The sequence below is a fragment of the Anopheles darlingi genome, chromosome 2 (assembly GCF_943734745.1).
Source record: "Anopheles darlingi chromosome 2, idAnoDarlMG_H_01, whole genome shotgun sequence".
NCBI classification, from domain to species: Eukaryota; Metazoa; Arthropoda; class Insecta; order Diptera; family Culicidae; genus Anopheles; species Anopheles darlingi.
In genome coordinates, this window is record NC_064874.1 from 170,409 (window position 1) to 184,003 (window position 13,595).

Sequence of the window (13,595 nt, forward strand, 5' to 3'; positions counted from 1 at the left end):
TAATTCCTTCATGCCGACAGCAACAGCCGACTTTCCCGGAAAAGTCGAGAAATAAACGGCCAGATTAAATTTTTCTTAACGAATCTTAACGAATCGGTTGAATCTTAACGAAATGTAAACAAAATCTCTCCACCTCCCGTCTTCCTTCTCTTACACCCCTTTCTTTCCTTTTAACTTAGAATTTTTGTTTTGATTTTGATTTTTGACTCCCTTTTTTTATTCGTGGGGCCCGGGTAGGTGTGGAAGCGGCCGGTTTTTCTCGTGAAATATTTTCGTCATCATGAAATTGTTCCTACTGGCCATTGCAATCCACGTTATCTTTCTACTGTCCATATTCTACATTCACTTCCAATCGCCAATAATTCAAGAATTGCCTGTTGGACGGGAGAGTGATCGACCACCAGCTGATCGGTAAGATGGGGCTTTCGCCAATTTTACGCGAGTTCTATTCACCAGCATGACTCATTGCCAGGTTGGTTCTTTTCGTCGGAGATGGATTAAGAGCAGAATCTTTTTTGAAGCACAATTTAAGCCGCACGAAGTATCTGCGTAAAATTCTGTCGACGAACGGCGTGTTTGGAATATCGAACACCCGGGTTCCCACTGAATCGAGGCCTGGGCATGCTGCCTTGTTGGGAGGTAATTTGAATGGCCGAGGTTTGTGGCCGCTAGCTCTGTAGCGCTATGTAACTTCTCTGTTTCCAGGCGTGCATGAAGATCCAAGCGCTGTGTTCAAGGGATGGAAGGAAAATCCGGTCGAATTCGATTCGGTGCTGAATCGTTCCAGTGCAAGTTGGTGCTGGGGTAGTCCGGATATTGTGAACATGTTTTCTCAAGGAGCAACCGATGGTCGAGTCCATACGGATGCGTACGCAGCTCACGATGAACTGTTCGCACAGTCCGCCAACACTTCCTTGCTGGACATTTGGGTCTTCGACCGAGTACGACGGTTTTTATCCGATTCTGCCACAGGCCAGGACGCACTCTCACGGAAGAAAGTTATTTTTTTTCTCCACCTTCTCGGTCTAGACACGGCCGGTCATGTGTATAAGCCAAACTCGTTGTAAGTAATGTAGTAGCGTATCTTTACCCTAGTGTAACCTCATAGACTAACTTTTGCATGCAATTGAAACAGACTTTTTACGGAAAATTTGATCACCGTCGACAAAGGTATTGAATCGACAGTGGCGCTAGTAGAACGTAGCACTGGATACGATGGAAGAACGGCTTATATTTTCACGTCCGATCATGGTATGACCGATAAGGGATCGCACGGATCAGGGGATACGTTTGAAACGGAAACACCATTTGTAGCGTGGGGTGCAGGTATAGGAAGTTGGAATAGAACGACACTGAAAACAACCGATATGAGGTGAGGAACCCGTTTTCTAGCAGATGTTTAGTCCTAACGACTTTCCCAACAACAGTAACCTCTTCCAGCTGGATGGACACAGCATTCCCGTTGCTCAGTTCAGTCAGGCAGATATAGCACCGTTCATTTCTGCCGTTCTTGGAATAGCCGTACCAAAGAATAATTTAGGAATATTGCCACGGCAGCTACTGAACGTTTCCGAGGTAAGCAAAGCAGCTTCCCATTACGTTATTACATCGCCCAATTTAACATTTTCTCCTACAACAGGAGTACGCAACATGGGCAATGTGGAACAATGCTGAACAATTGCTACAACAATATTATCATTGGCAAAAAGAAGCTGAACAAAAAACCTTTCAATCGCTTGCCTCAACGAAGCAGAACAACTTTAAAATAATGATCGAAAATTTTGTTGGACAAATTGAGAGCTTAACGGAGGAGGGAAAATATATACAGGCCGTAAGTTAGGCTATGCAGATCACGTTCATTCATGAACTTCACCCAGATTTCCGTTTCCATGTTGCAGCAAAAAATGTGTGACATGCTTATGAGCCTCACCCTGGAGGCGATTCGATACTTTCAAAGATACTATCAATCGGAGTTGCTATTTGCCTTAACGATGATGATGCTGGGATGGATTCTGATGCTAACCAGACAGACGTTTACTGTTACGAATAAGAACAAGCTCGAATGTTCCTCTAACAAAACCAGCCGAACGGTAGGCTATGTGTTAAGTGGATTAGTTGGTTTTCTTGTTTTAATTCTTAACATCGGTGGGTATACCTCCTACACATAACCTAGTTTGATCTTATGATTAATGAGGAATCAATTCATTTTCAGCACAAAAAACTCCTTCGTTGGCAATTTTCTATTTTCTAGTTCCTGTTGCCGTGTGGGGCTACGTTGTGATAAAATGGCGAGAGTACAAGGTTCTGTTTACTTTGCAATATATATTATATGCCGTTGGATTCATAATCTTTGCAGAGGCTCTAGTAAGGACACAATTCTCACAGAATTTAAATAAGGATTTCAAATTTTCAATTGATATTTTTTAGGTATTTTCATTCATGGAACCGCGTCTATTGGGCGTCCTTCTGTTTATACATTGTTGCGTTGTAACAGTTGGAATGAAAAGCATTGAAAATGGTGAAACCAACCTGCTGCGATCGGTCAGGATTCGATGGATTTGTGGTTCGCTTCTGCTAATTGCATTCCCTCTTATCCCAAAAGTTGGGCGTATCGATTCTAACGTTTATTTGTTGTATGTACACGATATCTGAATTGTAACACATATAAGCATCTGATGATTAATTCTTTTTTAGAATCACATCTATCATTGTTTGGACTGTTGCCAATATGGTTATCATTAGAACCTTAACTCTTCCCAAATTTTTGGCACGCGCTAGCATTATGGTGCACCTATTAAACTCGGTTAATATGTTGTATATTGTCTACGCTATTGAATCAAACCTTTCCATCCCACTGCGGAATCGAGCATTGTGTTGGATATTTTCTGGTAAGTTATTGTTCGTAAATAGACAGTAAATAGGATCGTGAAAGTCGATCCTAACTAAACAATTTACACAATATGCATGTCATAAAGCGCCCGAAGTATATTAATAATTTTGTTTGATGCAGTTCTAGGGATACTGCTGCCACTATTCACGCGTAGTACCATTGCTGATCGTATGTTAGGTCTAATTAGCGGTCTTAGTATCCCATACACGATGCTCTCTTTGTCCTATGAACCTCTGTTTCTCCTTTCCTTCTGCCTAACACTTTATGGCTGGCTAGAAGCAGAGTGTCTCATCACTCATGGAACTTTAATGGTAAGATGCTAAATGTAAGACTCGATTTCGATAGGAAGATGGACAATGGCTAATCTTTTTCTATCGGTCGTTTCGCAGCACCATAGTACGCGGTTTAGTTCATCCCAAAAACAAGCGCTATCGATCGGTGTGCAACAAACTCGTCAAACATGGGCTTTTGTAAGGAAAATGTATTTATATTAGATGAATCCTGAATCATCACTGATCATAGCCTTTTTCATATTAAAGATACTGTTGCTGTTAACATCGTTTTTTGGTACGGGCAATCTGGCAACGGTCAGTTCGTTCGATCCGAACTGGGTACGATGTTTCGTAGCAACTTTTTCTCCTTTCACTATGATGGGCCTGATTATACTTAAGTTGTTGATTCCGGTTGTGCTGGTCGTTTGCACGTTGAGAGCTATCGTGATCGTAACTTCCGTATGTTGGCATGGCATTTCAGCATTTCAAATGAAACAAATCTTACTACTATACCTTTTTTCGCTGGCAGGTTCCGAAGAATAAGCTGTTCACACTCACGCTTATCTTGTGTGACGTGATGTGTTTGAACTTTTTCTTTCTCGTCCGCAACGAAGGCTCGTGGTTGGATATCGGTACCTCGATTTCTCATTTCGTCATCATGCAATGCACGACCATCGTGATAATGATGCTCTACGAATTTTCCCGTCTTATAACAGAATGGTCCTTCGTGGATGCAAACACCCAGACAGAAGGTTTACCCGTTTCTAATAAAGTGAGAATTGAGTGAAAGGAAAAAATATGCTGTTTCATTATCAGTCTTTTATCCATCATTCCTTTTATCATTGTAGATAACGCGGCGAAGGAGTATATGATTTTTCGCTAAACAAGTTAGGGAAGACATCGCAGCAAAGGATCAAATAAAACGAATCACTCTACCGACTCGAATGAATATTTGAGAAACCGGTACAGATACAGCTCTTGCTTATCGCAACATTTGCTTAAGAAAGGATAACAACTATCTTCACGTTAAAGATTTTAACAGAAGAATCAGTGGATGACCAGCGGGAACCCGAAAAGCAAGTATTGGTTGAATAGATAAACCATAGCACAGCAAAACAGAGAAGAGAAATAGGACGCATACGTTTATAATCAATGCTTTTCGTGGGTCTTTTTATGCTGACTAAGAGTGTTGCTCTTGGTGAACGTTTTTCCGCAAATATCACAAACGTACGGACGTTCGCCACTGTGGATTCGACGATGAGCTGCTAGATCGCCCTGTTGTGTAAATCCTTTTGCACAAGTCTCACAGGTGTACGGTTTCTCGCCGGTGTGCGTCCTCATGTGCAGCTGTAACAGATATACCCGCCCAAACGGTCGATTGCAGAGCGTGCATACATGTGGCTTTTCTTGCGTATGCGAACGCACATGCACCTCGAGATTGCTGCTTTCAGTGAACTTTCGGCCACAAATTTCACATCTGTGCGGTTTAATGCCCAAATGCCGTCGTTCGTGTAAATCTTGACCAGTAGGTGTGGAGAACCGCTTATCACAATATTTGCACTGAAACGGTCGCTCTCCCGTGTGCGTGCGCAAGTGCGCTAATAAAGCGGAAGCGCAGATAAAATTCTTGCCACATTGTGGACAGGGGAATGTTTTTTTACGCGACGGTACTATTCCGCTGCGCTGTTCGCTGGCTAAAGTGCTACCTTCAGAAGTGCTATTGTAGTTCATACCTCGTCGGCATTTCGATTCGTGAAGACTACAATCATCAACACTGAAAGACAAAAATTATATTACTACCAATTAGTTGAGAAAGTTTACTTTGAACTCTTAACATACCTGTTAAAAGTTTCTAAACAATGCTTACACGCAATCATTTCGTGCGCACGAAGATGTATCGCAAAATTTTTTGTTAGAACAAAGGATGCCCCACATTGTTCGCAATAGTGTTCAAACTGTTTCTGCCTGTGTTCGGTCATAGGATCATTGTCATAATCACCGTGAGGCTCGGCAACAGTTTCATCTACCTCCTCCTCTTCCTTATTATAATGCGCCTCGTTATCCGTTTGATTGTCCAAAAGCATAACTTCCTGCACTGTTGAATTTACGGATGATTCCTCGAGCAATTCATCTTCGACGTTCTCGTTTGTGATAATGCTGTCCGGATGGTGTGTGCACTGTTCCGCCACCAGTTCCAGTTGTCCCTGAATCATGTCCTGTTGACAATGCTTCTCTTGTTCACATTCCTGGATACAATACAACGACATATCCTCGTCTTTTCCGGACGTTATTGGTCTTACCAACTGATTCACTTCGCAATCGTCCACTAGTGCACACTTCAGCACATTGGCATTTTGTACGGCTGTTCCCGTTGAATCCTCCCCGGAAGTTACATACGACACAACATTTTCCGACGGATGCTTTCCCGGAACCGCAATCTCATCCATTGATACTGCATCATCGCTACAATCCAGCTGTTCAATCACCAAATTGAGCAACAAATTCATCGTCTTCTGGCAACGCAGCGAGAACCGCTCCGATTTGGCCACATTGTCGAGACAGTCAAAGCAAATTTGTTTCGAATATGAATCGCTTTGCATTATCTGTGGGAGTGTTTTGGAAGGAGTTGTGAATTACTTAGATGCTAATTCCAAAAGGACCGTATGCTTACCGTTACTCTGCCATGGCGCTCGATGAGGTCGCTGATTTTGGTGCCGAACTCGTCCAGCACATCGAATACGTGCACCATATTTTGATCCTCAAGTAGGCAGCAGCGACAAGCTTCCGGGAGAATAACCATGCTGTTTTCCATGTGTGTTTACCGTCGGTTTTTTGTTAAAACTAAATTTTCCTCCGGATGATTTCTTCGACATTAACGAGCCAAAACTTATGTTGACAGCCACCGGGGGAGCTCACAATGGATATTTTATGCGTAGAACAGTAAAAGGAAGTACGGGCAAACATTTTCTGGTAGCGCATAATTCTCATTTCGTAACAAAAAGACAAAGATAATGCTGAACCAATTACCTGGTTATACATTGGATATATTTTATTTGCTTTTGTATACATTTGTACGAATAATGATTGTATGGAAAAACGCAGGGGGAAAAAGACCATTTCAAACTGGTGTATAGCGGAGTCACGATCAACGCTATTTTCAAATGGATTATTAGTACTTGTACTTGAAATCCATCTTGAACAAGTACTTACAATTGACCTGCGCAACGTCGTAAACTATATACTCGTTGTACAACAGGGAACTGGTTAGTTTTCCATCGGTCACACCTTTTCCGAGGGGAATCTCGACACCGTCCGGACGCACGTGCGCCGCCTTCGGATCCGGTTGTGTGCGGCCAATACCCTTTACGCTGTGCTTATTAGCCGGCAGTTTGTTCACGTAATGAGCATTCGTGTACTGCTGCATATCGCCTAACGCTACCTCGCAAAGCAACATCAATCCCGTTGAATCTTTTGGATTTGTGCAACAGTAATTTGCCGACTTAGATACCATGTCCGCAAAGTAGATACCCTTTCCGAACATGTAACCTGTGACCGGTGCCTCCGGAGGTGCGATCTTCAAGCCGTGTGTCAAAATACCCACAAAGTTTGTCAATCGGGAACCGTGCCACAAGAGTTTGCGATTATGAAGATCACTGAACGGTTTGTAACGACGATCCTCTCCCTTTCGTTTGATGCGGAAAATTTCCTGAATTTCCAACTCATAATCCTTATGTGTAGCGGCGTGCGTATTGCGCACGTACTGTTCAAGTAGCTGAAACTCTTCCGTATCACGCTTCATCGGCTCGATCTCCGTCTTTAACTGCTCGTAGTGCACGTCCAGCGGATTCTTCTCGTTATTTGATTCGCCCTTGCTCAGCAATGAGTAGGCAACTTCAATCTCAATCAAACTTTCCAGCATGTCCTGCTTGGATTTTACTTGCTCAAGCGTATCCAGCACCTTTGGTGCAGAAACTCCAAAATTATGTGGAATGAATGAATAGAACCGGTTCGAGGCATCGATGAATTGTGCATTCGATCCACTACCAGTGATCAGGTCGGATAGCTCGGAGAGCACTTTCATAGCGGATTGAAGCTGCCTTTGTGATAGCTTACCCAGGGGCATTTTCTCCATATCTAGCTCGAACTCTAGCAAAACTCGATTCATGGCTTCTACGTCGAACAGCATTCGGATCAAATCCTGTACTTGCGAAGGTATTTTAGCGGGGACCGTGTTGTCCTCCGTCAATCGTTTCATCTTCACCTCGCCGTAATCGATCTCTATTGGGTAGAACATGCCCGGCAGCTTTCGGTACTCGGTATTATGCTTCAACCAATCGTTGCCTGTTTTTTCATAGAACAGTTCAGTAAAAGCCATAATAGCACTCATCGCGTTACCATAGTCCTCCACCTTGGTGCCACCGATCGTTGTTCCGATGCGACCCCAAGCCCGGAACAACCAGAACCTAGAATAAAAAGGAAACATTGATGCATAGATCCTTTGCTAGTGCTCTCTCAAGCCTTACTTGTTACGACTGTCAGCTTCAAGTATCTGCAGTTTGTAGAACGAGTTCTTGTCTTGCTGGATGTCAACCTTGTTTAGTACACAATTAAAGATTGTGTCTCCCTTTCGAAACACGTGCGCTTTGTCTGCCAAACCCGAGTCGGGATCAACAACCAATCCGCTCTTTAGTTGTAGCTTGACCTTTGCCGGTACTGATTTTTCATAAATGCTTTTCTTTGAGCGCGATTTGCTTTCCTCCTCTGCAGGAATACGTGTATGAGGGTCCGAACCCCAATCGCAAAGGGCCCGGCTGGTGATGAAGGATAAGGCATTGCCCGTCTTTGCATCCTCTAGAAACTCTTCTGGCACCACTTGAATCTGCAATTCTTTGGCTTCCTCCATGCGCTTGCTCATTGCGTCCACTTCTTCCGGTGTGGATATGATCGCTGCGGTATGATTAGTGATCTTGGTTACTACCTTCCCACCCATTTTCTGAATTTTTAGTTTAAGCTTATCTTTTGAAGTAGCCGTTTTACCAAGGATTACGAATTCCATATTATATAGTGGTGGCTTTTCGCGCTTCACCTTTGGTTCCTTTACTTCAGATGCTACATCTTCTTCCTTCTTCAGCTTCGTAGTAACCGTGCTGATGCTTGGTGGAACATAGCGAAGCAGACGATCACTTACGACAGATTTGTAGGATTTCAAAAAGGCGTATTCCGATTTGATGTGCGAGGGTATTTTGGTTTTCATGCGGGCTGGAACCTTCTCCGCATGCATACACTTGCTCCATTCAGTAAGATTTCCCTCACAGATATATGCCGACTTTTGAAGAACAAACTGGCCACCACATTTTGAGCAACGTTCAAGTGCACCGAAAGTTATTATGTCACACACTCGGTCCAGTACGGGATCGTTGCCTTCTGGCACATCCTGCTTATTATACTCCAGTATTTCGATCAGTTCCGACTTCTTCACACCCAGACTCTTTAACTTATCGCGGATTTTATAGAACGCTTTCTGCTGCTCGGCCATCTGTTTCTCGTTTGCCTCATCAATCGCCTTGTCAACTTCATCCTTTACTTCTTCTTTCACCTTTTTCGCTGGAACATCTTCTACCTTGATGGGCCTATATTAAAATAAAAAGCATTATTATTCAATTTAGCCTCTAGTTGTTTTCTTTTCATTTTTCTTTGAAGACTTACGGAAGCAGTTCTTTGAGTTGATTTTGATCTGCTTTCTTCATCGAGCGGAAGCCTGGAAGAGATTCGGCTTTGTCGAAGTATCCCAACTCGGCGCGCAGTTTAGCAAAGCATTCCGCGTGATGCCATAACGGTTGTCCACCGTACTTCATGCCCACCTCGGTATCGTAGGCCACCTTCTTGATGCGTACCTCATCTTTCAAGATTTTCTGCTCGCATCCCCGGCAGAGCGCTCGCCCCGAGGCAGCATACTCAACGCCATAATCCTTCAGCGCTTGTCCCTCGGCAGCTGAACGTTTCTTGCCTTTACCCTTCGTCGACGTAGGTACGACGGTAACACTGGCAAGGGCCGCTGGTGATAAGAATGATGAGAGAGCATGAGAAACTGTGGGCATGGAAATCGGGTTAGTACATTATAATGTTACCTATCTTATCGCGTAACTTCTTTTGGTCCTCGTATCGCAGGGCCTCGAAGTGTGCTACGTCGCCCTCGGTGGTGGGTCGTTGCTTCTTGAAGAAACAATCCTCATGATACCACTGCGGCACCTTTCCGTCGTGTACCGGCGACTGAACCATAGCGGCAAGGCGCAAAACATCCTTGTCGATTTTCTGCTTACACAATCGACAAGAGGCGCGGTTGCTTTTGGAATATTCTGCCAGGAACGGAAGCTGTTGCACATCCATTTTTACTTTTCACGCACGAACACGAAATTTCACGACTACGGCTTTTCTAAAACCCCCACCCTTGACCTTGAATGCGGCTGACAAGAAGCATTGGCGGGAAATCGGCGTTGGCCGCCTCGTATACCAGAAAGCATACAAGGAGGGCGGCTGTTTTGTTATACGAGGAGCCACAAATCCCCAATTTCAAGAGAGCTTTACCAGTTGAAAAAAATCATTTTTCTAAATTATTCCCGCTGGTTTTGTTCCACAATTAACTCAGTAAGAATCCTCAATTGCTAAAGCAAACGGTCACATTTTTATATAACAATTATAGGTAATTTTATACCAGTTTATATCAGTTGGGAGCTCTGTCAAAAACGTCAGGAGATAAACAATAATTTTGTAAGTCGCCGGAAATTTTCTTCCACGAATTCTGTGAATTTGTGGAAATTAGACATTTTACTTTGAAAAAGTTTTCCAACCGCATAGCCGCCGCTCTTCGTGTGCTTGAGAACATCACAGTCCCGAGTGAAAATGAGTGAGAACGATATTTCCAAGATGAAGGTAACGATGCCGCTGGCATGGACGGCGTCATGGAACGATGTTTAACTTTTTTCACTTCGTAGGTAGCGGATCTGAAGAAGGAATTGAAGGCCCGCGGCTTAAGCGTAATGGGGAATAAAAATGAACTCGTGGATCGACTGCAGTGTGCACTGTTGGGTTAGTCGATTTTGGAAAATGGTTGAGCATAAGTATACAACTCACGTTCGCGCTCTTACAGATGGTGGAGATGTGCTGGAAGACACGGCCAACTCGGAAGATTTACTAGATGATGATGATTTGAATGACGATTTGCTCGATGAGGATAAGGATCTCACCGACCCAGTTGGCGAGGAGGAGCAAATCCTCATGTCTCCGACGCCAAGTGAAAAATCAAAGTCAAAGTCGCCGGAAGAACCACTGAAAAGTCTCGCGATGGCGCAAGAAACGCCTTCATCGGACACGAACTCAGCTTCGGTATCGACTCCACCGAAAAAGATAACATTGAAAAGAAACATCTCTATTACGAAACCTATTCTCCCTGTGCTGGACTCTACCACTTCTACACTGGTATCGGAATCAACGGAAGAGCCGAAACCCCAGCGCCAGCCTGTCAGTGCAGGAAGCGGAAGCGATGGCGAACCGGAAAAGAAGGTCATCAAGCTTGGCCAGCTGACTGCGCTAGAACGATTGGAGATGCGTGCAAAAAAGTTTGCTAAAACGGAACCCACTGGATCAACGACGACCACCAGCACAGCCAGCACTGTGAGCTCAGGGAAAGATAAGCTGCAGGCACGAGCAGCAAGATTTGGCCTCACCGCCGATAGCAGCAAAAGTGACAGCAGCACTGGACCGACCGGAGGTACCACTCCGGCAGCATCGATTGAGGCTCTTAAAAAACGCGCGGAACGCTTTGGCTGTTCAGTTTCCTCTAAAATGTCGAAAATTGAACAAGAGGAGAAGCTGGCCAAGCGACAAGCTCGTTTTGCACAACCTGCTACAGCAGCGAATGGATCAGGGAAGACGGCCAGTGTCAATTCGACCGATTATGCCGAAAAAGCTAGACAGCGGTTGGAACGGTTCAAGACGGCTGCCTAAAACTGAACGAGCTATGACGTCTCGTATGTCCACCGGAGTAGCAGAAAGGTACATCATGGCAAATATAGCGTAACACAGGTTGAGTAGCGCGTTTATACTCTAGGAATAAGAACAAAACCGCTGAATGGATCGGACATTTTCAATAACTCTGCACTTGGATTGAAGGCAGTGTGTTCGCGTGTTTGCAACTTAATAAAATAAAATAACTATATTGTCACAGTATTCGTAACAAATTCTATGGTTTCCGTGAACAGGATAATTCTATTCATCTTCGCGTGTTATCCCATTTCTTTGCGAATACGGCCGAAGCATGTAAGTATCCGTAAAAATTCTTTTTATTCGTTATTGGCAAATCAAAATGTGCCTTACGTATTCACATACATTATTGATTTTTCAGTGCTAGTTGAATATATATATTTAATGAAGTGGGATTCCTAGCAGTCCATTACAACGCGGAACCGGAGTGTTGAAGGAATAAGAACCGTTGTGAATCGGTTTGGATGAAACTAATAAAACGTAAGATAGGAAAGAAACAAATAATATCGGCAGCTCTCCAATCGTTGCGCGAAGGCTCGATCGCGATCGGGGCGCCATGGGATGCTAGCATTATACCAAAGGTAAACGGAAACGGGCGGAAAACATGGAACGAAGAGGTTGAATCTCTTCACGGGGCTCCACCTTCAACTTCACTTGCGGGAACATCCGGTTCTTCGTCGTTGTACATGTTTTCGGCCATTTGCCAAACTTGCATTATGTTGTCCTCCGACACCGAACAGATGACCCACGGTTCGTTGGGATTCCAGGAGAAGTCCGATATCTTGGCTGTGTGGCCACCATGGATGAACAGCAGCTCGGGTGGGCCGTCTTCGGCATCTTCCGTACTCTGCTCCTCGCCAATCTTCGACAGGTCCCAAACGTGCAGTCTGCGGTCGGTACCGGAGGAGGCAAGAATAGTTTCGTTATGCGGAGACCATTGCACCTGGAAAATCTCATCTTTGTGCGACTCGAACGAATGTAGCTTAAGTTTAAGGTTGCGCAGATCCCAAAGGGCCACTGTTTTGTCGGCCGATCCGGTCGCCAGAATGAACTCCGAGTAGGGATTGAAACTAAGGCAGTTCACCTCAGCCGTGTGTGCGTCGACGGTGTGGGATGGTTTCGAGGTATTGTTGCATCGCGTATCCCAAATCATTAGCTTCTGGTCGTCGGCCACAGATCCGAATAGCGATTCATGCAGCAAATGCCAAGCAACGTCCTCTACCACGGCCGTGTGACCAGTGAAGATATTTTTCGCATCAATAATGCGGTGCTCCTTTGGTGTGGCATTAATATCCCACAGGCAGATCGTATGATCGTCACTTGCCGATAGCAGATATCCGTTCAGATTCGGATTCCACGACAGTCCGTATCCCTCCTTTTGATGACCGCGTAGCCGAAGATCCGGATGACATTCGCCGCTCGGTTCCGGTTTACTCGGGTGCTTTGTGTAATCAAACACCAAAACGTCGCTCGATGGAGTTTTGGTGGCAATGACGCACGGATTTTGCGGCATGTAACGCGCTCGGTTCACTTCGCCTTCATGGTTGATCTTGATTTCGATCTCGATCTTCCCCGACACCGATCCGAACCCACCGAACTCTCCCTTTTCGTTATCGAAGTGGCTCGTATCGAACTGGGCATCCTCGTTCGGTAACTGAACACTTGCAATAAGCAGATGATTCTGCTCGTCCGAGGTATGGGTACCCAAGATTAGCCGATGTACGGAGTAATCCTTTCCTTCCGGCTTCGTCACATCCGGCAACCACTGGGCGGTCAAGGATGGCCATTCGAGCGCGTGTGTCATGACCAGATCGTACAGGAAAGGGGTGTTTTTCTTCCATATTTTGTACTCCTCATTGATGACGCGCTCCTCGACCGCATCATCGAAGGCTTCCGCTATAGAAGGGATAAGAAAAGGAAAACTCATGAAGATGATGAAGACCCGAAGGGTTTCGCTTTTAGTGTTGGCGAATTGAGCATTTATTTGCCACTTACCGCCATCAGGTCGTTCGCCCATTTCCACGCTTAAAACTCAACAACCAACAGCGGCTATCTTCCGGCGTCGTTCTGCTCCTGTACTCCCGCCAAATTGCAAGCTTTCTTCTTGGCGGCCGGAAAGCGGTGTAGGCTAAGAAACGCTCAAATTCGTTGCCGGTTTTGCCTGAATCGCTTTCGATGCGATATAATGGTACGTTTCAATCTCTTTGCCTGTTTCGTGATTTCGTACTCTCGCAACAATCACACAAGAAGCGTTTCGAAAATTCTGCCGCACGCTTAGCACAAATTTTGGAATATGGCGGCGCCGAGGTGGCCGTTTGCTGGATGGGCAAAGCCGTCACAAGCGCCAGCTAGACGAGTCGCGCCGCGATGCCAAAACCCATTTTGAAAGCGTT

General features: G+C 44.9%; 5 protein-coding genes across 6 annotated transcripts; 2 read left to right on the plus strand and 3 right to left on the minus strand.

Annotated features, from left to right (window-relative positions):
• Positions 1-178: 178 nt before the first annotated feature.
• Positions 179-4,151, plus strand: LOC125948671 (GPI ethanolamine phosphate transferase 1). The gene is made up of 15 exons (XM_049674953.1): positions 179-411; positions 473-639; positions 706-1,063; positions 1,136-1,372; positions 1,428-1,575; positions 1,640-1,831; positions 1,899-2,145; positions 2,213-2,364; positions 2,428-2,633; positions 2,695-2,888; positions 3,011-3,201; positions 3,280-3,360; positions 3,430-3,621; positions 3,692-3,934; positions 4,011-4,151. The coding sequence occupies exons 1-15, from the start codon at positions 281-283 to the stop codon at positions 4,032-4,034; spliced, it is 2,763 nt and encodes a 920-aa protein (XP_049530910.1). The 5' UTR covers positions 179-280; the 3' UTR covers positions 4,035-4,151.
• LOC125948673 (zinc finger protein 180-like) lies at positions 3,436-6,073 on the minus strand. Of its 2 annotated transcripts, XM_049674956.1 has the most exons (4): positions 5,834-6,073; positions 5,463-5,765; positions 5,002-5,378; positions 3,436-4,936 (listed from the first exon to the last, which is right to left on the minus strand). In XM_049674956.1, exons 1-4 carry the CDS (start codon positions 5,972-5,974, stop codon positions 4,312-4,314), a joined length of 1,446 nt encoding a protein of 481 aa, XP_049530913.1. In that variant the 5' UTR covers positions 5,975-6,073; the 3' UTR covers positions 3,436-4,311. The 2 variants fall into 2 exon arrangements, with proteins under 2 accessions (XP_049530913.1, XP_049530912.1); XM_049674955.1 differs by having other exon boundaries at positions 5,002-5,765.
• A 118-nt stretch (positions 6,074-6,191) lies between these two features.
• On the minus strand, positions 6,192-9,604 carry LOC125959429 (poly [ADP-ribose] polymerase). The gene is made up of 4 exons (XM_049692252.1): positions 9,291-9,604; positions 8,869-9,217; positions 7,686-8,792; positions 6,192-7,625 (listed from the first exon to the last, which is right to left on the minus strand). The coding sequence occupies exons 1-4, from the start codon at positions 9,547-9,549 to the stop codon at positions 6,332-6,334; spliced, it is 3,009 nt and encodes a 1,002-aa protein (XP_049548209.1). The 5' UTR covers positions 9,550-9,604; the 3' UTR covers positions 6,192-6,331.
• A 315-nt stretch (positions 9,605-9,919) lies between these two features.
• LOC125952739 (peptidoglycan DL-endopeptidase CwlO) lies at positions 9,920-11,387 on the plus strand. The gene is made up of 3 exons (XM_049682409.1): positions 9,920-10,092; positions 10,155-10,248; positions 10,310-11,387. Exons 1-3 carry the CDS (start codon positions 10,063-10,065, stop codon positions 11,164-11,166), a joined length of 981 nt encoding a protein of 326 aa, XP_049538366.1. The 5' UTR covers positions 9,920-10,062; the 3' UTR covers positions 11,167-11,387.
• A 96-nt stretch (positions 11,388-11,483) lies between these two features.
• On the minus strand, positions 11,484-13,511 carry LOC125952738 (chromatin assembly factor 1 p55 subunit). Its single transcript, XM_049682408.1, has 2 exons — positions 13,198-13,511; positions 11,484-13,098 (listed from the first exon to the last, which is right to left on the minus strand). Exons 1-2 carry the CDS (start codon positions 13,217-13,219, stop codon positions 11,831-11,833), a joined length of 1,290 nt encoding a protein of 429 aa, XP_049538365.1. The 5' UTR covers positions 13,220-13,511; the 3' UTR covers positions 11,484-11,830.
• Positions 13,512-13,595: the final 84 nt, after the last annotated feature.